This window comes from Mobula hypostoma, chromosome 3 (assembly GCF_963921235.1).
Source record: "Mobula hypostoma chromosome 3, sMobHyp1.1, whole genome shotgun sequence".
In the NCBI taxonomy this organism is placed as follows: Eukaryota; Metazoa; Chordata; class Chondrichthyes; order Myliobatiformes; family Myliobatidae; genus Mobula; species Mobula hypostoma.
The window spans coordinates 99526885-99550191 of record NC_086099.1 but is presented as its reverse complement, the minus strand read 5'-3'; the positions used below and the strand labels follow the sequence as shown (position 1 = coordinate 99550191).

Below are 23307 nucleotides of genomic sequence, written 5' to 3'. Positions count from 1 at the left end.
ACTTGATGATTTAACTGATGAAGGCCAGCACACTAACCACCTTTTCCACCATTCTGCTTTCAGCAAACTGTGCACTTGTACTCCTGGGTCCCTCTCTTCAATGAGATTCATCAGTATCCTGCTGTTCACTCTGTTGGTCATGGCCTGGTGTGATTGTCCAAAATGTATCACCTCACACTTATCTGAGTTGAAATCCATTTGGCGTTCCTCAGCCCATCTCCCTAGCTGATCAAGATCTCTGTAATTCATTGTAACTTTCTACACTGTCAACAAGGCACCCCAATTTAGTATCATCAGTCTTGACTGTCTAAGTGATGGTAGATTCTGCCCCTCAGTATTCCCTCTCGTGATTTCCCTACCACTAAAGTGAGGCTTCTAGCTTGTAGTTCCCTGGCTCGTCCTTGATACCCTTGAGCATATCCTGCTTCCATTTGTGCAAGTCTACATAAATGAAACAAATTGGTAAGTGGGTTTATTATTGTTACATGACAAGGTACAGTGAAAAACATGTTTTGTATACTGTCCATACAAAACAAATCATTACAATAGTACATTGAGGTAGTACTAGGTAAAACAGTAACAGAATGTAGAACACAGTGATTTAGTCACAGAGAAACAAGAATACATTCAAAAAATGTATGCTTTTGATGATATTAACTGTCATATTCATGTGATAATGTTAGAGAAAGTAACAGATCTAACTTCTTCCTTTAATTCCTTAACAGGCTATAATTGTAATTTATGGATTCCACCAACCTTATTTATTAAATGCCCATGTTTGTGCAATAGAAGATCGAAATGCATATAAGTACCAAATTCTAAAGGTGACTTTACGAGCACCTGCTCTGTTCTTCATAGCAGGAATCATATCGTTCATCTATTGTCCAGTGGTAAGTTTCATATTGTGGATCTATATACAACTGGTCAATCCAGAACCATATTTGAAAAGAATATTCCTGTAAACAAATTCAGGACTAATGGTATGTGCGCATGCAGTAATTCAATTGGTTACATTATGGCCTATCACAAAAGTACTTCATCTGCTGAAAGTTGTTGGTTCAGATGATGTTGATGTACTGATTTATTTAGAAGAGCTAATTACCCGGTTGCCTCATTTGTTTTAACTCTCACAACTGACATTGTCCAATATGAGCAGAAAGCTCTTACAGTAAACTTATCAAAGAAAATGTCATAATCAAACTAAGATGTTGAATGTTATGGGCTGGATTCATACTGCTTATCCTGGCAAAGTACAGATAATGAAATGTGTGAAGAGCTTTTCGTATTTGTCTCTGTAATATAGGTATATTGCCATAGCACTGCATTTAATGAAATTTGATCAACAAATAATGCATCACATTAGAGATTGAATAATTTGAAAGGAATAATTCCCCTCATAATTTCTAAACCCTGCTTAGTAGAGTATAATATTCAAATTTGATTGACAGCTATCTTCTTGAGGCTTTTCTGGTAACCTCAGGAGCCTAAAAAAATCTTCTACAGAAGATTAAAGTACTCAATTAAGATAAAAATTCAGGGTTTATTGCCATTCCAAATACAGAGTTCTAATTAATTCATTCATTCATTCATTGAGGTACAATGCAGAACAGGCCCTTCCAGCCCTATTTAACCTTAGGCTATTAACAGGACAATTTACCTGCTAACTGCTCTGCCCTTGGAATTGGGGAGGGAATCAGAGCACACAGGGGAAACCCACATGCTCACAGGAAGGACATACAAACTCCTTACAGACAACATTGGAATCGAACATAGAACTCTGCGCTCTTAACGCTGCAAGCTGTAATAGCATCGCACTAACTACTACCCCACCGTGGCATTGCGGATTATTTTGCATAGAATTGAGAATTTTCCTAGAGAGTGTACTTCTCTGACTAATTACCACCTGTACTCAGAAGTTTTAATCACATTGGCTGAACCATTATTAACAAGTTGCTCTATTACAGGACTGATAATGAAATTTCCTGAATACAGTGGTGGAATTTAAACTTCACAGTTTAGAAATAACATCTGGGAAATTTAGTTCAGTTAATTAAATAATCTGGAGTAAGACAGTTTCAGTGAAGGCAAACATGAAGCCAACACAAAGTCTTTAAAAGTTTTTTGGCTTGCTGCTAAGGAAGGGCATTTGCCAAGCTAATCAGGTTTGAACTTTATTTGACACCACATCAAGAGAATGTGGCTGATTCTGAACTAACCTTTGATATGGTCAGACGAGCCACACAATTGTTAAAACAGCTTCATCGAAGCATAATGAGTAAACTGATAAGCTACTTAATGTAGATTTTGCAATAGACTCAGGCATAATGAAGGTACACGTAACCCACTCAATTCCACAATGTGCTCCTTGCACTTCTGAAGCTTTATGTCTAAATTGAAAAAGCTTTCCATGGCAACTCATAGTTATAAATATACAATCAACTATTTATGGTCTTCCGTCATGGTTTCAACAGGTGTAGTAGTACATCAGCAGATAGTTGGAAGGGGATTGCTCAGGGAGTCCTGACTCCACACACATGAACTCTCTGTGGTACCAGTCAAAAATGATCGAGAAACCCGCCAGTTGATTGCCAGATCCCTCAGCTAATGAAATAATATTTTTACGTGGTGGCAGCAGCATTACAGAAGGTAGCAAGGAAACAGAGTAAACTTAGATTTAGAGGGCCATCAACAAGAGTGAGCTGATGCTGCAGTCCTGAACAAGTAGCTGCACACTGCATCTGCAGCATGTGGTAGGGCAACTAATAAAAGGGGAGAAAGTTCCTTGACAGGATTGGTAGTTTTTAAAATACTGCAAGATGATTGATATTTTTGTGGGGTCATAAATTCAGTTTGTTGGTTGTTTCATCTCTTTTCCCAGGGAATGAGAAAAAGCAACTCCTCAAGCACCAGGAATTTTCAGTCCTTATAAACCCTGAGTACACTTTTATACAAATAGAAAATTATGGATTATTCAGCAGGTTAATGAGCAGCTGTACTGAGAGAAACTGACTTTGCTTAAGTGAGCTCCCATAAAGGAACACTAGATTTTTATTTCTGCCATCAAATAGAGTGTCTTTTACAGAGTTCTGTGAAACATGTTCCATTGAAGGTTTCATTCCAAACTTATGCAGAAGTGACCATAGTTATATGAATAAAAAAATGAGTTGTGCACCCATACTTTCTTTACCACTACTCACACATCAAAGTGTAAATTTAGCACTAATGATAATGTAAATTCAATATTACAGTCAAATTGTATTACATAGTTATGCATATTTATTGACTTCTATGTACAATGGTGAGGTAAGAGATTATAATTGCTCAAATCTTCTCTATAAAAAGCCAGCATTCTGTGAAGAACTATTTTCACTTCAGAAGTTCGAAGTACATTTATTATCAAAGTATGTATGTATTATACAACCCTGAGATTCTTTTTCCCACAGAGAGCCACAAAACAAAGAAACGCCATGGAACCCATTCAAAGAAGACAATAGACAATAGGTGCAGGAGTAGGCCATTCAGCCCTTCGAGCCAGCACCGCCATTCACTGTGATCATGGCTGATCTTCCACTATCCGTATCCAGTTCCTGCCTTATCCCCATAACCTTTGATTCCACTATACTTAAGAGCCCTATCCATCTCTTTTTTGAAAGCATCCAGAGACTTGGCCTCCACAGCCTTCCGGGGCAGAGCATTCCATATATCCACCACTATCTGGGTGAAAAAGTTTTTCCTCAACTCCGTTCTAAATGGCCTACCCCTAATTCTTAAACTGTGGCCTCTGGTTCTGGACTCACCCATCAGCGGGAACATGCTTCCTGCCTGCAGCATGTCCAATCCCTTAATAATCTTATATGTTTCAATAAGATCCCCTCTCAGCCTTCTAAATTCCAGAGTATACAAGCCCAGTCGCTCCAATCTTTCGACATATGACAGTCCCACCATCCCGGGAATTAACCTTGTGAACCTACGCTGCACTCCCTCAATAGCAAGAATGTCCTTCCTCAAATTTGGAGACCAAAACTGCACACAGTACTCCAGGTTGGTCTCACCAGGGCCCTGTACAGCTGCAGAAGGACCTCTTTGCTCTTATACTCAATTCCCCTTGTTATGAAGGCCAGCATGCCATTAGCTTTCTTCACTGCCTGCTGTACTTGCATGCTTGCTTTCAGTGACTGATGTACAAGAACACCTAGATCTCGTTGTGCTTCCCCTTTTCCTAACTTGACTCCATTTAAATAATAGTCTGCCTTCCTGTTCTTTACCACCAAAGTGGATAACTTCACATTTATCCACATTAAACTGCATCTGCCCACTCACCCAGCCTGTCCAAGTCACCTTGCATTCTCATAACATCCTCCTCACATTTCACACTGCCACCCAGCTTTGTGTCATTGGCAAATTTTCTAATGTTACTTTTAATTCCCTCATCTAAATCATTAATATATATTGTAAACAGCTGCGGTCCCAGCACTGAACCCTGCGGTACCCCACTGGTCACCGCCTGCCATTCCGAAAGGGACCCGTTAATCGCTACTCTTTGTTTTCTGTCAGCCAGCCAATTTTCAATCCATGTCAGTACTCTGCCCCCAATACCATGTGCCCTAATTTTTCCCACTAATCTCCTATGTGGGACTTATCAAAGGCTTTCTGAAAGTCCAAGTACACTACATCCACTGGCTCTCCCTTGTCCATTTTCATAGTTACATCCTCAAAAAATTCCAGAAGATTAGTCAAGCACGATTTCCCCTTCGTAAATCCATGCTGACTCTGACCAATCCTGTTACTACTATCCAGATGTGTCGTAATTTCATCTTTTATAATTGACTCCAGCATCTTTCCCACCACCGACGTCAGGCTAACCGGTCTATAATTCCCTGTTTTCTCTCTTCCTCCCTTCTTGAAGAGAGGGACAACATTAGCCACCCTCCAATCCACAGGAACTGATCCTGATTCTATAGAACATTGGAAAATGATTACCAATGCATCCACGATTTCTAAAGCCACCTCCTTAAGTACCCTGGGATGCAGACCATCAGGTCCCGGAGACTTATCAGCCCTCAGACCCAACAGCCTATCCAACACCATTTCCTGCCTAATATAAATTTCCTTCAATTCATCCATTATCCTAGGTCCTTTGGCCACTATTACATCTGGGAGATTGTTTGTGTCTTCTCTAGTGAAGACAGATCCAAAGTACCCATTCAACGCGTCTGCCATTTCCTTGTTCCCCATAATAAATTCACCCACTTTTGTCTTCAAGGGCCCAATTTTGGTCTTAGCTATTTTTTTCCTTTTCACATACCTAAAGAAGCTTTTACTATCCTCCTTTATTCCCCTTCAGCACCATTCTCTGGAGGCACTGAGCAAGAGCGAGAGAGAGACACCAGTTAAGCGCAAGCACTTTCCTCCACAGTAGCAAGCGAGAGGGAGAGAGAAAGACCGGTCAAACACGGGCACCTTCCTCTGGCAGAAGTGAGCAAGAGGGAGAGGGAGCCAGTCAGTCAAATGAGGCACCTTCGTCTGGCAGCAAGTGAGAAGGAGAGAGAGACTGGTAAAACATTGGCTGATGACGCTAAACACCCACTTGCCCTCTGCTTTCATCCTCATTGACTTCAATCTTGCTCATTTTAATCAGTGAGAAACCTGAGTCTCCAGGCTGCACACTCTGCTCCAAAATTCACCAAACTCCTTCAGACAGCAAAGTGCCGGATCACTCAATCAGTCCAAAAACAAATCATCAAAATGGAAATCACAGGTTCCAATCGCACACGGCTCAGTAGCAGAATCATATTTGAAAAAAGAAGTAATAAACAAAATAGTTTCATGAACTGTCTGACGGACGTTGCCGTTTGTCGCATTGTTCACTGGGGCTATCTTCTCTTGTAAATATACATACGTTTGGGATTCTCGCACAAATGTATGTAAACATGGGAAAGTTGAATTCCTGCACAGTTAATGGCTACTGACTATGTTCTGTGGTTGACACTAGACACTTCATTAAATCCAGTGGTGAACCACAAATCTGCTTTTACCAAACTTATGATGGAAATGCTTCCTGCAGAATCTAAAGTAGTAGAGGGGCCAGCATAGTCATCTTGGTGGGCAATGAATTGGTACAGCATAGGAATTTTATCCTGTCGTCAGTTGCTGTTTCTGTGGTGTTTGCACATTGCTCTGCTTGGAACTGGCAAGGATCCTGTGGTGAAATAATAAGTAAGGTTCCATGTATTTCTGTGTTTCATTTTTAGTAGTCTTTAGATGTGTGCTTGCAAGTGAGAGGCATATTCAGAAACAGTCTTGTGTCCTCAAAAACAATCTTTTTGATATTTGGTAAATGCAAGGCCAAGACAGCCAGATGCCAGAGGAATGTTATGTGAGGAGCTTTAGGATATACAATAGGCAGACTTAGACAGTGCAAGAGCTTGCCAGTTAAGTCTGACATGCTTCCCAGATGAAATCTGTGCCATAGGATCCCTCCAAGCTAGGCTATATTTTCTTGGGCAGGTGGTGTAATGAGCTAAATAGCTTCTCTGTGCTGTATGACTCAACTTCTGTTTTTTCTCTTGTAAATTAAATTACTACAGGTATCTTTTGCTGCATTGTGGCGTGATCTCACATTGATTTGATTATTGAAAACATTATTTTTCACAGGCATATGTAGTGCTTGCACTTGTCATCTTTCTCCCATACGTTACTCAGATTACACAGTGGTGTGGAAACAAAATTAAGGGTGAGTATTTGAAATATTAAGATCATGCAAAGTCTGTTTCTGGCATTTCCAATGTGTTTATTGCTCTATAATCATATTTAGAAAGTGAAATTTAAAGGAAATGCAACAGCAAACTGCTTTTCCATTCCTCCCATTTCTTGTCAATGTCAGTAGGTAATTAACGTAGTAATCGTGGAGAGTTTACAACTAAAATACTTACGTTCTTTTGGGAAACATAGTGTCATGGTAAGAAGTAGTATGTAAATAGTTCAAGCATAAGCCAAGGGAACACAAATTTTAGGTAAGTTTTAATGAAAACTTTGTGATTAACTACTCCGATTGCAAAAATACATTGTAACTAAAATAAAAAGGATGCAAAAGTTTGTTTATGTATCTTGTTTTCCTTCCAAGGTCGAAAAGAAACACAAAGAGTGCTATTTTACACATTTCATCCAAATGAGCCGCTGAGCAAAGAGCGAGTAGAAGCTTTTAGTGATGGAGTGTATGCTATTGTTGCAACTCTTCTTATCTTAGATATATGGTGAGCTATGTATCTACACTGTGTGCATCATTAGAGTTTTTACCCACTTAACCATATTTTGCTTTCTTAGCTGGTTCTTTGCTGGTGTGTTGAGATATTATAGAAGCCTTTAATGGATTAATCACCCAAATTTAACACTGAACAGTGATTTCTAACATTGCTAACCACAATTTCATTAGAAGTAGAAGGAAAATGGTACTGAAGTACTCCTTCTGCATTTGTTGACACCTTCCATGGACTGGATTGCACTGAATCTGATCTGCTTACCCTGCCCACTAACCACCAACTCCACCCCCCACCCCCCACCTCCCACCTCCCACCTCCCAAACTCCTGTGCTTTTCCCAGAGCTGCATATACCATTTGTGGCTTTGTAATATCGTGTGACTTGGAGTCCTAGCTGCCATGTCATTCCAGAGAGGGTCATGGCGGCCACTAGACCACACGCAGTGGATACTGAAACTCAGCTTTGGAATGTCCTGGTAGCCTTTCAACATTTTACAGCTGTCAAAGGCCTTTTAAACCGCTTTTAAATACCTCTGACTGTCAGTCACTTAAAGATAAGTCAAATAAAATTAAATAATATTTTAGAACTAAAAACAAAAAATTTTTTTAAAAAGCTCAAAACTACTAGAAAGTAAACTAAAAGTAATAAACATAAACAAATCATTTGCTTTCTTAATCAAGGTCGATGATTTTTAGTGTAATGCCAGATTATTACCAGAGCAGAATGTGAGATTCACTGGTATGTGAACAGCAGATCATCTCCAATTTCCAAGTGGTAATATTCAGGCATAGAAGTCAAATACATGCTGAGCCATGAATTTGCTCTTGCAGTGGTTCTGCAGAGAATTATTAAACATAATCTAACATAGTGATTTACTCATGCAGTATTCTGATCTATTCAGTCAAATTTGAAGTCACTGTTTTACTTTTTTATCTGTGTTTAATAACTGATAATATTTAATCCCTCTTTAAAATTAAAATGTAAAGTTGTTTTTTGAGAGTCATGGATTACAATAGATCATAAACAAATGCAAATGTATTATTATGAGCTAAGGAACAACCTTCGAAAAGTAGAGAGTTCATAGAGAATTCATAGCATTCTACTCTGTAACTGAGTCTCAGGACCCATACAAACCAAGTTCAGGAACAGCTATTACCCTTCAACCATTAGGCTTTTGAACTAAAAGGGATAACTTCACTCAACTTTATTTGCCCCATCACGGACCTGTTCCCATAACTTATGGACTCACTTTCAAGGACTCCTAGTGTCATGTTCTCAATATTTATTGCTTTTTTTGTCTTTTATATTTGCACCGTTTATTGTCTTTAGTACACTGGTTGTCTGCACTGTCGGTGTGGTCTTCCATTGATTCTATTATGGTTGTTGGATTTACTGAGTATGCCCACAAGAAAATGGATCTTACCGTTGTATGTGGTGACGTATGTTCTTTCATAATAAATTTACTTTGAACTTTGAATTATGTGATGAGTAGCAGTGTTAAATTGCCTCAGTGATTCAGGGAAGCTTTGTGACCAACTAGTCTGAGGACAAGAAAGGATAGTTAACCATTAGCAAGTATGTCATACAGGTTTAGCCAATAAAGAACAAGGATATCTTAGGAATTAGCCACTTTTATTAGACATTTTTAGAGAAATCTTAGTTTGATCCTACAGATAGAAAGTGAACAAAGCTTCAAATGTAGAAAGAAAGAATAGAAGTAAAATCTTCTTGTGGGTACATCAAAATATTAAACATCCAACTGTTATGTAAACCAGGATCATGAAATCAAAACATACACAATTAAGTTAATGAAACTGTACAGTATTCAGTTTCCTTTTTCTGGAATTATCCTGGCCTTACTGTTTTTGGAAGTGTTCCTTGCAATTAAATCAGCATTGCCAAAACTGAGCTTTGCTATTTAACGTAGCTGAAAGGCATCTTTTACTAAAAGTGGATTAATGATTTTGAAAGGGTGGTACAATAATGAGAGCTTTATAGGAGAAGAGAGTGATTTTTTAGTGATTACTGTTCATTTCCCAGTAGTCGTTGAAGCCAACTTTGAACAGTTGCTACTTGTGTGAAGAAGGTAATCCAATAATGTTGATTGCTTGGACATTCCAGGATTTTTGCCCAGTGAAGATGGAGGAAAAGCAAGACATATTCAAGTTGTGATAATCAATAATGGATATTTGAGATCTAAGTGTTACCCCTACTGCTCTTGTCTGTATGGTTGTCTGAGTTTGCAGGTTTGAGAAATACCACGTCAGTTGGCAGTTTACTATAAACTATTGTGTATATAGTGCTGGCTGCAGCCACAGGAAGCTTGCATAAAGTATTAAATGGAGGGGTGCTGTTCAACTTGTAGACAGCATCAGGCTCCTTGTGTGTGCTGTAGCAGCTACATCTATTCACTCAATGGAGAGTTCATGATGGAGGAAGAAGCTGGCTCAGTTGCCACAGCATTTGAATAAGTTTGTGATGTATTGTTCACTGTCAGGGTATCGGTATTGTAGGATTCAGCAATGGTAAGCTGCTCCTCATCTTTCCACTATTAAATATAATCATGACTGACTATTTATTAAGTAGTAATGGTGTCTAAATTATATAGTAAGGTAACTCTTTTACAAATTGTTATCTTTTAGACTCAGGTGATTTGCTCTCCACCCACTACACATTCCAGCTTTTTAAAACACATGAGGTTTGCATCTCTCATTTCCCCGCTGTAGATCTGTATTCACTCCCTAATGTAATCCATTTCTTTTAAAACTGTAGCAAGAAACATGCAGCTGAAGTGACTCAGTGGGTCGGGCAGCGTCTGTTGCAGCAGTGGGATAGTCAGCAGTTCTGTTGGAAACCCTGCATCAGGACTTGGTGTGTAAAGGGGAGGTAGCTAGTGAAAAGATTGACCGACAAGTGATGGATGGAGTAACACACACAAAATGTCGGAGAAACCCTTCAGCAGGACTGGAGAAGGGTTTTGGCCTGAAACATCGACTGTACTCTTTTCCGTAGATGCTGCCTGGCCTGCTGAGTTCCTCCAACATTTTGTGTATGTGTTGTTCAGAATTCCAGCATCTGCAGATTTTCTCTTCTAAGTGATAGATGGATACAGGAAAGGTGGGATTGGTGGGCAGCTGGAGCCAGATGAAGAAAGGAAGGGTGGAAATAGCAACAGAAGCTGGATGACAATTGCTACACTGCCTCTTCACCTGGATGTACCAATAGCTTGCCAGCTCCAGTTTCACTCCTCCCCTCACCTCATTATACTGGTTATCTTCCCTTTATACACTGCCATGATGCAGAGTCTTGATCCACAACATCAACCAACCTTTGACTCCAGAAATGATGGGCCTGACCTACTGAGTTCCTCTGGCAGCTTGTTTTTTTTTATTTGGGATAGATCCTAGCATCTGCAGTCTCTAATGTCTCAAATTTAAAACTGTCATGATCTATAAATCAATCCATAAGCTATATATCTTCCTTTATTCCATATCTTTTCCTCAATGGAATTCCTTTAATGCTGGCCTTCTGAACCATCTCTTCCTTCCGTGATGGCAGAGCTTTTAGCTACATCGATGTTCTCTTTCCAGCTTGATCTCTAAGTTTGTTTATTTTGCTACCTTTCACATTATCTTTAAAAATTGGCTCATAACATAGTATTTTGTGAATAAGTCATGTGTTAGCTTTCTAATCGATCCACTTTTCAGATCTACATTTCTACTTCTTTCTTTTCTGGCTTTTCTTAATTTCGTTGGCAAGAAAGGAGTTTTTTTTTATGAGAAATGCAAAGAGTCAATTCATGTATTAGCTAAAGTGATGGTCATGGCACTATTGGACTGAGTTTTCTTGTAACATTATTGGCACATTGTTATTTCAGTGAGGACAATGTTCCTGATTCTAAAGAAGTTGCAGAAAAGTTCCATGGTAAACTCTTCGAGGCACTTAGTGAGTATGGTCCGGAATTTTTAGCATATTTTGGTTCATTTGTGACAGTTGGCCTTCTTTGGTTTGTTCATCATTCACTCTTTCTCTACATCACTAAGACAACAAGACTAATGGGCCTTCTGAATACTCTCTCTCTCGCTTTCATTGGTGGACTTCCATTGGCCTTTAGGCTCACTCATGAATTTGCTGCCAAGTCACGCAATGAAATTGAGGCAATTCAAATTAATTGTGTTATAATTTTTCTTGCAAGTCTTTTTCAGTTTGCAATATGGATTGTAGCACTTTACAATGAGAAGGAAACTTTGCATCGCCATATCCGTTATGGGGGCAAAGAGCATACATTTATGTTTGCCAAGCTTTCACTTTATCCTTCTATTGCATTTGTTACATTCTGCTTGACATATATTTTAAGTAGATTTAGCACACAAATTTTTCATTTGATGCAAATTGTTGTTCCCTTTGCATTTGTTCTTTTACGAATCATTGTCCGAATTACTCTAATTGTTGTGAAATGGTTATTTAATCAATTAAAACCAAGGACATCAGTGTTGAAAGAGGAAGAAGAGTGTGCTGTCTCTGTGAGTGAGGGATGAGAAAAGCAGTGTTGCAGTGCATACAACATGGAAATGTTGATTGGGTTGAAAATGCTCTTAAACATATTTGAACTTTGTAATAATTTTCCTCGTTATTTTGTTCACAAAACATCTTAATATCTCAAAACTCATAAAATGAAACTTTAAAACTGAAATGTCATCGTATAACATAGTTATGTGGCAACATAGATGATAAAAAATGTTGTAAAATTACATTCCTTGTATATCCAAATAATGTTATTTATTTTGTACCTAATTTTTGTCTAAATATTTTACATGCACCATTTTGTGTGTAAAAAAAGATTTGAATAATTCAGCAATGGCGTAGTTTCAGTGTTATTATTACAATAACAATGTTTCAGTACAATTTTCAATTTTCTGTATTAATTCAAGTTTCATTTTTGTCCTTTTTCTTAACATGAAACACAATTTTCATTTTTTTTATATTGCATTTTTCTAAAACAACTACAGTATTATCTTAGTGACAATTTTACTGTATGTAAGTCGGTAATACTGAAGAAATAAGTTGCTTTAACAATTGATATGTTTTTAAGTATAGAACATTCCAGATAGACTCCTTAACCCTGTGACAATAATTTTCTGAAATAACAGATTTATGTTCCACAGATAAATCCTTCAATCTTCATGCCTGTTCACAGAATCTATTACCTTTTAAATGATCACCTCCAACAGCATAACTGATTATGTTGTTGTAGCAGTTATTATAAAATAAGTTATAGCATGAAGTAATATTTTTGAATAAGCTGGGAAAAATCATTGTACAGTGGAATGGAATTATGTAAAATCTTGCAGTACCTTTTAACCTTTGTTTTAAAAGTCTTCAAATTTATCAGTTGTTAAATTGTCATCTTATTCTATGTCCATGCTGAACTTTTGTAGTGTTTATTGTCAGATGCTGATTGTTCTGGATCTGGAAATTTAAGTCTGCAATATCAATGTAAGTGAACAGTTATGGCTTTAAATAAATTATGCTTATCATATAGTGTTGTTTTCATTTCCTTCAAAAGTAATTGGATATAGTTCTTTATTGAGATTGTCATATGAGATGGCGTACAGAGAGGAGGTGGAAGAGATCGAGGCCTGGCGCCAGGCAAATAACCTGTTCCTCAATGTCAACAAGATAAAGGAGATGGTTATCGACATCAGGAGAACTCACACCACTCACACTCTTCTTTACATTAGCAGCACAGCAGTAGAAACCTCTCTTGCCAAGGCACACATCGTACAACCTCTCATAGATCCCACCCAATCAGGAAGACTCAAGCATGCCTCTACTTTCTGAGGAGGCTAAAGAGAGCTGCAAAATGCACATCTATACTCTCATCCTTCTACAGATGCACAGTAGAGAGCATCCCAGCATGCTGCATCACTGTAAGGTACGGAAAATGCCCTGCGACGGACAGAAAGGCTCTACAATAGGTAGTCAAAACTGCCCCAGTGCTTCATAGGCACCAGGCTATCCACCATCATGGAGATATATTCAGAAAGGTGCCAGGAAAAGGCCAGTAACATAATGAAGGATCCCACCCATCCTGCTCATGAACTGTTTGGCTTACTTCCGTCAGGAAGGAGGCTTCGTAGCATCCATGCCAAGAGCACCAGACTCGGAAAAAAGTCACTTCCCCAAGCAGCAAGCCTGATCAACAGCTCCAGCTACTAACCCCTCCACCCCGCCCATTACCTCTACTTTATCATTTCCTGTCAGTCACCTTATGTAGGGACACTCCTATACCTAGCATATGATCAATCTATCTATATAAGTTATATATTTATTTTTATCGTGTTTTTTTATCATGGTGTTCTTTGTTCTTTGTGGGGTTTTTTGTTGCTCCTGATCCAGTGCAGCACAATTAAAAACGCTAGCATGGACACTACCCTTAATTCCTTAATAGGGTAAGCACAGTTGAAATTGGTGCTGGGCTTCCTACTTGAATTGCTACATTTCCCAATGTAAAGGTAGCTGGGATGGAATTGTACTTGATTCTAGACCATATCTTTGATGTTACAGCTGAGATATTGTCAGGGCAGAGCCTTGGTTGTTTCTATGCATCATCCACTTTTTCAGATGATCCACTCTTATTAGGCAAGTTGGCTGAACGGTAACACCAGTAGTGATTGAGGCTAAAGTGAATTTACAATTGATACTTTCAGTTGAAGATGGTTGCCAATGCTTCAGCCTTGCTTTTGCATGAAATGTTGTTACTTTGCAATAGTAATTTAAAGCAAATGATTGACCGATGTTTGAAGTGTTAACTCAACACTAAAAAATCAGCAGTGGCAATTTGTTACATGGCTTGACATGAAGAAGGTTTGTGCAAGTCCTTCCACTTCCAGCCATTTTTTGCCTCTCCAAGCCTGAATGCTTGAATCCGCAGTGAGTGAAATAGTTTGGAATTGTCTTGCTGCTTATTTCTCGCCAATATATCAGTGACAAAAATCACTGTGTTTTGAACACACACACACACACACACACAGGCACCTGATGCTGTTTAAAAACGGATCTCTCTAAGCACGGAGTAGTGTCTAATGAGCATCCAAGTGCACATGACTGACACTAGTTAGAATCTAGCAACTCTCTCCTGCCCTGCACCAAATAAGTGACATAGAGTCCCAAATAAATGAAGGGAATCCTGGCTATTTTCTCAATTTAGTTTTTGTTCTTAAATGGCTGCCCTGATTAACCGATAGCCCAATTAACTGTATCCATTGTATTAAATTTGGCCTCATTAATAATGCTATATTAGCTCAAATTATTGTATACAAAAAATAAGACCATAAGAGATAGGAGCAGAATTAGGCCATTTGGCCCATCAAGTCTGTTCTGCCATTTCATCACCCCATTCTCTCCCTGACAAATCAAGAACCTATCAACCTCTGCCTTAAGTATGCCCAATGACCTGACCACCATGGCTACCTTTGGCAATGAATTCCACAGATTCATTACTCTCAGGCTAAAGAAATTCCTCCTCATCTCTGTTCCAGATCTGAGCCCCTCTAATCCGAGGCTGGGCCCTCTGGCCCTAGACTCCCTCTCTATGGGAAACATCCTCTCCACATCTACTCTATCTACGTCTTTCAATGTTTAATAGGTTTCAGGGAGATCCTCCCCTCATTCTTCTAAATACCAAGGAGTACAGGCACAGAACCATCAAACTCTCCTCTGTGATAATCCTTTCTCACCCGAAACATTCTCGTGAACCTCCTCTGAACCCTTTCCAATGTCAGCATATCCTTTCTTAGATAAGGCACCCAGAACTGCTCACAATACTCCAAAGGCCTCACCAGTGCCTTGTGAAGCCTCAGCATTATTTTTGTATTTTAGTCCTCTCAAAACGAATGTTAACATTCCATTTACCTTACACGAGGAATTCTGCAGATGCATTTACCTTCTTCACCACTGACTGCATGAGGACTCCCAAGTCCCTTTGCACCTCAGATTTTTGAATTGTCTCTCCATATTGAAAACAGACTATACTTTTATTTCCGCAAACACGAGGAAATCTGCAGATGCTGGAATTTCAAACAACACACATAAAAGTTGCTGGTGAACGCAGCAGGCCAGGCAGCATCTATTGGAAGAGGTACAGTCGATGTTTCGGTTTTATTTCTTCTACACTTCCCTACACTGTATTCCATCTGCCACTTCTTTGCTCATTCTTCTAATCCGTCCAAGTCCTTCTGCAGTTTCTGCTTCTTCAACATTATCTGCCCCTCATCCTTTCTTCATCTAATCCACAAATTTGACCACAAAACCATCAATTCCATCATCCAAATCATTAACATATAATGTAAAAAGAAGCAGTCCCAACACCGATCCCTATGGAACACCACTAATCACCGGCAGCCAATCAAAAAAGACTCCCTATATTCCCACTCTTTGCTTCCTGCCAGTCAGCCAATCTTCTATCCATGCTAATACCTTTCTTGTAACACATGGGCTCTTATCTTGTTAAGCAGCCTCAGGTGCAGCACCTTGTCAAAGGCCTTCTGAAAATCGAAGTACACAGAGCCCACCAATTCTCCTTTGTCTAAGCTGCTTGTTGTTTCCCCAAAGAATTCCAACAGATTTGTAGGCCTTCCTTCAAGGAAACCATGCTAACTTTGGCCTATTTTATCATGTGCCTCTAGGTACCCTTAGACCTCATCCTTACCAATCAATTCCACCATCTTCCAAACCACTGAGGTCAGGCTAACTGGCATATATATTTTTTTTCTTCTGCCTCCCTCCCTTAAAGAGTGGAGTGACATTTTTAATTCTCCAATCCCCTGAAACATAGAACATAGAATAGTACAGCACATTACAGGCCCTTCGGCCCACAATGTTACAACAATCCTTAAACCCTGCCTCCCATATAACCCCCCACCTTAAATTCCTCCATATACCTGTCTAGTAGTGTCTTAAGCTTCACTAGTGTATCTGCCTCCACCACTGACTCAGGCAGTGCATTCCACGCACCAACCACTCTCTGAGTAAAAAACCTTCCTCTAATATTCCCCTTGAACTTCCCACCCCTTACCTTCAAGCCATGTCCTCTTGTATTGAGCAGTGGTGCCCTGAGGAAGAGGCGCTGGCTATCCACTCTATCTCTTCCTCTTAATATCTTGTACACCTCTATCATGTCTCCTCTCATCCTCCTCCTCTCCAAAGAGTAAAGCCCTAGCTCCCTTAATCTCTGATCATAATGCATACTCTCTAATCCAGGCAGCATCCTGGTAAATCTCCTCTGTACCCTTTCCAATGCTTCCACATCCTTCCTATGGTGAGGCGATCAGAACTGGACACAGTACTCCAAGTGTGGCCTAACCAGAGTTTTACGGAGCTGCAACATTACATTGCGACTCTTAAACTCTATCCCTCACTTATGAAAGCTAACACCCCATAAGCTTTCGTAACTTTGGCGTTTGGCTCACAAATCAAGAAACTGTGCCAGAATCCTGTGATTCTTGGAAGATCATTACTAGTACCTCCACAATCTCTTCAGTTACTGCTTTCGGAACCGTGTGGTGTAGTACATCTAGTCCAGTGAATTATTTTCTGCCCCCGACTGTCTCGAACTTCTAGCATACTGCTTGTGTCTTCTACAGTGAAGACAGATGCAAAATACTAATTTAGTTCATCCGCCATTTCCACGTCCCCCATTGCTATTGCTCCAGTGTCATTTTTCAGTGGTCCAATATTTACGCTCTTCTCTCTTTTACTCTTTATATATCCAAAAGAGGTTTGATATCCTCTTTGATATTACTGGCTAACATACCTTCACATTTCATCTTTTCCTCCTTATGGCTTATTTAGTTGCCTTCTATTGGTTTTTAAAGGCTTCCCAATCCTCTAACTTTGCACTAATTTTTGTTCTATTATATGCCCTCTATTTTGCTTTTATGTTGTTTTTGAATGCCACATCTTTGGGATGTATCTATCCTGCACCTTCCGAATTGCTCCCAGAAACTTCAGCCATTGCTGCTCTGCCGTTATCCCTACTAGTGCCCCTTTCCAATCAACTTTGGCCAGCTCCTCTCTCATGCCTCTATAATCTCCTTTACTCTACTGTAATACTGATGCATCTGACTTTAGCTTCTGCATCTCAATTTGCAGGGTGAAGACTATCATTTTATGATCACAGTATCCTATGGGGCTCTTTACCATAATCTCCTATTCAAATCCGGTTAATTACACAACACCCAATCCAGAATATCCTTTCCCCTGGTGGGCTCAACCGCAAGCTTTTCTTAAAAGCCATCTCGTAGGCATTCAACAAATTCTCTTTCTTGGGATCGAGTACCAACCTGATTTTCCCAATCTACCTGCATATTGAAATCCCCGTGACTATCCTAATTTTGCCCTTTGACGTGTTTTCTATCTCCCATTGTATTTTGTAGCCCACATCCTGGCTACTGTTTGGAGGCATGTATATCATATTATGGTTGGGAAAAGGGTAAGGGAGAGGGGAGGGAGTGGGGAAACACCAGAGGGTCATTATGCAATGATCAATAAACCAACTGTTTGGAAACAAATGATGTTGCCTGGTTTCTCAGGACTGGATGTGTCTGCACCCACATCACCCTTCCGCTCCTGGCACTTCACAGTGTCAGCTGTACCACTGATGCCCTGATGTGTTAATCAACATTTATGCATACTGCAAGGCAGGCAGCGCAATTCTAGCCATGAAAGCTAACCCCCTCCCAGGTGAGCAGCCACTGTCTGTAGCAGCAGACGTGAGAAGGACTCTGCAGAGAGTCAACCCCCAGTACAACGGCTGGACCAGATAACATCCCAGGATGAGTACCCAGGGAGTGTGCACACTAGCACGCTAACATCTTCATGGACAACTTCAGCACTTCACTCATCCAGGCTGCTGTCCCCGCATGCTTCAAATCAGCCACAATCATCCCCGTACTGAAGAACTCCACACCTTCAGAAGAGTTCAAACTAGAATCTCTTGGGGAGAATTTAAACTAGAATTGCTGGGGGGTGGGAACAGAACTGAAGAGACGGAGGAAGGGGCATTTGGCTCACAAATCAAGAAAGCTTGTAGACAGTGTGAGAGGCAGGTGATAGAGAAGAGATACACTCAGACTGATGGTTTGAGATGTGTCTATTTTAATGCAAGGAGTACCATGAAGAAAGTGGATGACCATAGCGTGTGGATCAGTACATGGAGCTATGATGCTGTGGCCATTACAGAGACTTGAATGGCTCAGGGACAGGAAGGGCTACTTAGAGTGCCAGGCTTTAGATGTTTCAGAAACGACAGGGAGGGAGGCAAAAGAGGTGGGGGTGTGGCACTGCTGATCAGTGATAGTGTCATGGCTGCAGAAAAGGAGGAAGTCATGGAGGGATTGTCTACTGAGTCTCTGTGGGTGGAAGTTAGAAACAGGAAGGGGTCAATAACTCTACTAGGTGGTTTTTATAGACCACCCAGTAGTAACAAGGACATTGAGGAGCAGATAGGGAGACAGATTCTGGAAAGATGCAATAATAACAGGGTTGTCAAGGTGGGAGATTTTCATTTCCCCAAAATTGATAGGCATCTCCCTGGAGCAAAGGGTTTAGATGAGGTGGAGTTTGTTAGGTGTGTTCAGGAAGGTTTCCTGACACAATTTGTAGATAAGCCTACAAGAGGAGAGGCTGTACTTGATCTGGTATTGGGAAATGAACCCGGTCAGTTGTCAGGTCTCTCAGTGGGAGAGCATTTTGGAGATAGTGATCACAATTCTATCTTCTTTACCATAGCATTGGAGAGGGATAGGAACAGACAAGTTAGGAAAGCATTTAATTGGAGTAAGGGGAAATATGAAGCTATCATGCAGGAACTTGGAAGCATAAATTGGGAACAGATGTTCTCAGGGAAATGAACAGCAGAAATGTAAATTTCAGGGGATATTTGCTTGGTGTTCTGCAGGGAAAGGATGGTAGGATACAGGAACCATGGTGTACAAAGGCTGTTGAAAATCTAGTCAAGAAGAAAAGAAAAGCTTATGAAAGGTGCAAAAAACTAGGTAATGATAGAGATCTAGGAAATTATAAGGCTAGCAGGAAGGAGCTTAAGAATGAAATTAGGAGAGCCAGAGGGGGCCATGAGAAGGCCTGGCAAGCAGGATTAAGGAAAACCCCAAGGCATTCTACAATTATGTGAAGAGCAAGAGGATAAGACGTGAGAGAATAGGATCAATCAAGTGTGACAGTGGAAAAGTGTGCATGGAACCGAAAGAGCTAGCAAAAGTACTTATTGAATTCTTTGCTTCAGTATTCACTAAGGAAAAGGATCTTGGCAATTGTAGGGATGACTTATAGTGGACTGAAAAGCTTGACTATATAGACATTAAGAAAGAGGATGTGCTGGAGCTTTTGAAAAGCATCAAGTTGGATAAGTCACCGGGACCAGGCTACTGTGGGAGGCAAGGGAGGAGATTGCTGAGCCTCTAGCAAAGATCTTTGCATCATCAATGGGGACAGGAGAGGTTTCAGAGGATTGGAGTGTTGCAGATGTTGTTCCCTTATTCAAGAAAGGGAGTAGAGATAGCCCATGAAATTATAGACCATTGAGTCTTACTTCAGCAGTTGGTAAGTTGATGGAAAAGATCCTGAGAGGCAGGATTTATGAACATTTGGAGAGGCGTAATATAATTCGGAAGTCAGCATTGCTTTGTCAAAGACAGGTCATGCTTTACAAGCCTGACTGAATTTTTTGAGGTGTCACGTGACCAGCAACAATGAATATAGAATTGAGTCAGGTTTTAAAAACAAACATAAACATTTATTAAACTCAGCTCAACAATAGCGAAAAGTAGTTAAACGACTAACTTAACCGGAATTTTAACTGCTATACGACAACTCTGGAACAGTTCTTGAAGTGGTAAATTCAAACACTGTCTTTAAATAGTAAATCTGAAAGTCCAAGTGATTTACACAGTCAATAAGCAGAGACTTCTTTGGAAACAGATTTCTTCGAAGACATGACGTTACTGCTGATCCCGTCCAAAGGATTCAAGACGAAGGAAATAAAATGGCTTAAAGGAACTGACCTTCTCCTGGCGAATGAACATTGCAAAAACCTTCCTGATATTACAGGAGTTATCTCAGATGTAGGTCACTATTTCTGAATGAAGATTCAATAAGGTCGACCCTTTATGAAACCGCCGAACGACACCAACTTTATTCAATCCTTCAGGTTCCCGTACTTTAGTAAGATCTTCACTCTCCAATACTAGACTTACAATAGAAAGTAAAACTCCACTTTAAAACGAAACTGCATCATGAGACGAATACGCAGCATAACGGGGTAACTGACAAATTAAACAACAAATCAACTGCATAACTACAGGGGTTTCCGGTTATATACCTGTTGAGAACATGCCATCATGTGACCTCACACTGGCGGGAAAATTACATCACCCTACCATCACAAGACCGTTACATCATGCTCACAAGAAACTCAATTACATCATGGTCATAAGACAGTCACAAGATACCCAGGAGGTATGTAACAGAGAATGTAACTAAACACATTGATGAAGATAGAGCAGTAGATGTAGTGTATATGGATTTCAGCAAGGCATTTGATAAGGTACTCCGTGCAAGGCTTATTGAGAAAGTAAAGAGGCATGGGATACAAGGAGACCTTGCTTTGTGGATCCAGAATTGGCTTGCCCACAGAAGGCAAAGAATGGTTGTAGCCAGGTCATATTCTGCTTGGAGGTTGGTGACCAGTGGTGTGCCTCAGGGATCTGTCCTGGGACCCCTACTCTTCGTGATTTTTATATGTGACCTGGATGAGGAAGTGAAGGGATGGTTAGTAAATTTGCTGATAACAGAAATGTTGAGGGTGTTGTGGATAGTGTGGAGGTTACAGAGGAACATCGATACGATACAAAACTGGGCTGAGAAGTGGCAGATGGAGTTCAACCCAGATAAGTGTGAGGTGGTTCATTTTGGTAGGTCAAATATGATGGCAGAATTTAGTATTAATGGCAAGACTCTTGGCAGTGTGGAGGACCAGAGGGATCTTGGGGTCTGTGGCCATAGGATACTTAAAGCTACTACGCAGGTTGACTGTGGGGTTAAGAAGGCATACGGTGCATTGGCTTTCATCAACTGTGGGACTGAGTTCAAGAGCCGAGAGGTAATGTTACAGCTATATAGGACCCTGGTCAGACCCCACTTGGAGTACTGTGCTCAGTTCTGGTCACCTCACTACAGGAAGGATGTGGAAATTATAGAAAGGGTGCAAGGAGATTTACAAGTATGTTGCCTGGATTGGGGAGCATGCCTTATGAGAATAGGTTGAGTGAACTTGACCTTTTCTCCTTGGACCGATGGAGGATGAGAGGTGACCTGACAGAGGTGTGCAAGCTGATGAGAGGCATTGATTGTATGGATAGTCAGAGGCTTTTTCCCCAGGGCTGAAATAGCTAACATGGGAACGCACAGTTTTAAGGTGCTTGGAAGTAGGTACAGGGCAGATGTCAGGGGTAAGTTTTTTTACGCAGAGAGTGGTGAGTGCATGGAAAACGTTGCTGGCGATGGTGGTAGAGGTGGATATGATAGGGTCTTTTAAGAGTCTCCTGGTTAGGCACATGGAACTTTGAAAAATTATAGGGCTAAGGGGAACCCTAGGTAATTTCTAAAGTAAGTACATGTTCGGCACAGCATCGTGGACCGAAGAGCTTGTATTGTGCTGTAGGTTTTCTATGTTTGTATGTTTCTAAATGACTACTACCCAGTGGCACTGATGCCAATCATCATGAAGTGCTCTGAATGGCTGGTAACGTAGCACATAAAAAACTCCATCCCTGTCACACTGGACACTAAACAATATGCTTACTGACAGAACTGCTCATGCATCTGGCCCTGTCACACCTAGAAAACGAGGACACGTGTTAGAATGCTGTTTTCAGATTTCAGTTCAACATTCAACACTTGTCTCACAGTTGTTGGTGACAAACTCTTACTCCTCAGTTTAAGTGCACCACTGTGCAACTGGATGTTGAACTTCCTAACAACGGACCTCAGACAGTCAGGATGCACCATCACTCCTCCCTCCCCATGATCCACAACACTGCACACCCCTGCCTCCAGGGCTGTGTGCTAAGGACATTAATGTACACTCTCCTCACACACGACTGCATGGCCAACACCTATTCACATTGTCAGGATAGCACGATGTTGATGATGGCACGATCTCATCACCAACGACAATGAGACAGCCTATGGAGAGGAGGTGGAAGAGCTCGAGACCTGGTGCCAGGCAAATAACCTCTTCTCAAAGTCAATAAAACAAAGGAGACAGTTTTCAACTTCAGAACACTCACCACTCATATTCCTCTTTATGTCAGCAGCACAGCAGTGGCAACTGCGAGCAGTTTCAAACTGCTGGGAGTGCACATTTCACACAACCACTCACGGACCCAGATCACATTCTATACAGTCAGGAAAGCTCATCAACATCTCTACTTTCTGCTGAAGAAATATCTCTACTCATGTCCTTCTACAGATGTGCAGTTTACAGCACCCTAACATGCTGAATGGTATGGAAACTGCACAGTGCCAGGCAGGAAGGTTCTGCAACAGATAGTCAGAACTGCCCAATGTATCACCGGCACCAGTCCTACCCACCATCAGGGACATACACACAGAAAGGTGCTAGAAAAGCCAGTAACATCATAACATCATAACGTCATAATAACATCACACACCCTGCTCCTGGACTGTTTGTCCCACTGCCACCAGGGAAGAGGCTAAGTAGCATCCATACCAGAACGACCAGACTCAAAACTTTCCCCAATCCGTAAAGCTGATCAACATCTCTACCCACTAACCCAGCCCACCCACCGCCACTGCTTTATCATGTCCTGTCAGAGTCACCTGACGTACAGACTCGCTTGTGCCTAGTGTTACTTTATGTACATGCAATCAATTTCTATATAAGAAATGTATTTATATTTATTGTTCTTTATTATTGTGTTCTTTTTCTTATTGTGTTTTTTGTGCTG

At 40.6% G+C, this 23307-nt stretch overlaps 1 protein-coding gene across 2 annotated transcripts in view; it reads left to right on the top strand.

The window, feature by feature from the left end:
* Positions 1–12777, top strand: part of tmem175 (transmembrane protein 175) — a 31731-nt gene extending 18954 nt beyond the window's left edge. For both annotated transcript variants that reach the window (XM_063042200.1, XM_063042199.1), the window contains 4 exons: positions 726–890; positions 6655–6733; positions 7124–7253; positions 11136–12777. In XM_063042200.1, the coding sequence (XP_062898270.1) occupies positions 726–890; positions 6655–6733; positions 7124–7253; positions 11136–11796 (1035 nt within the window). In that variant the 3' untranslated portion in view covers positions 11797–12777. The remainder of the gene's footprint in view (positions 1–725; positions 891–6654; positions 6734–7123; positions 7254–11135) is intronic.
* The last annotated feature ends 10530 nt before the right edge of the window (positions 12778–23307 follow it).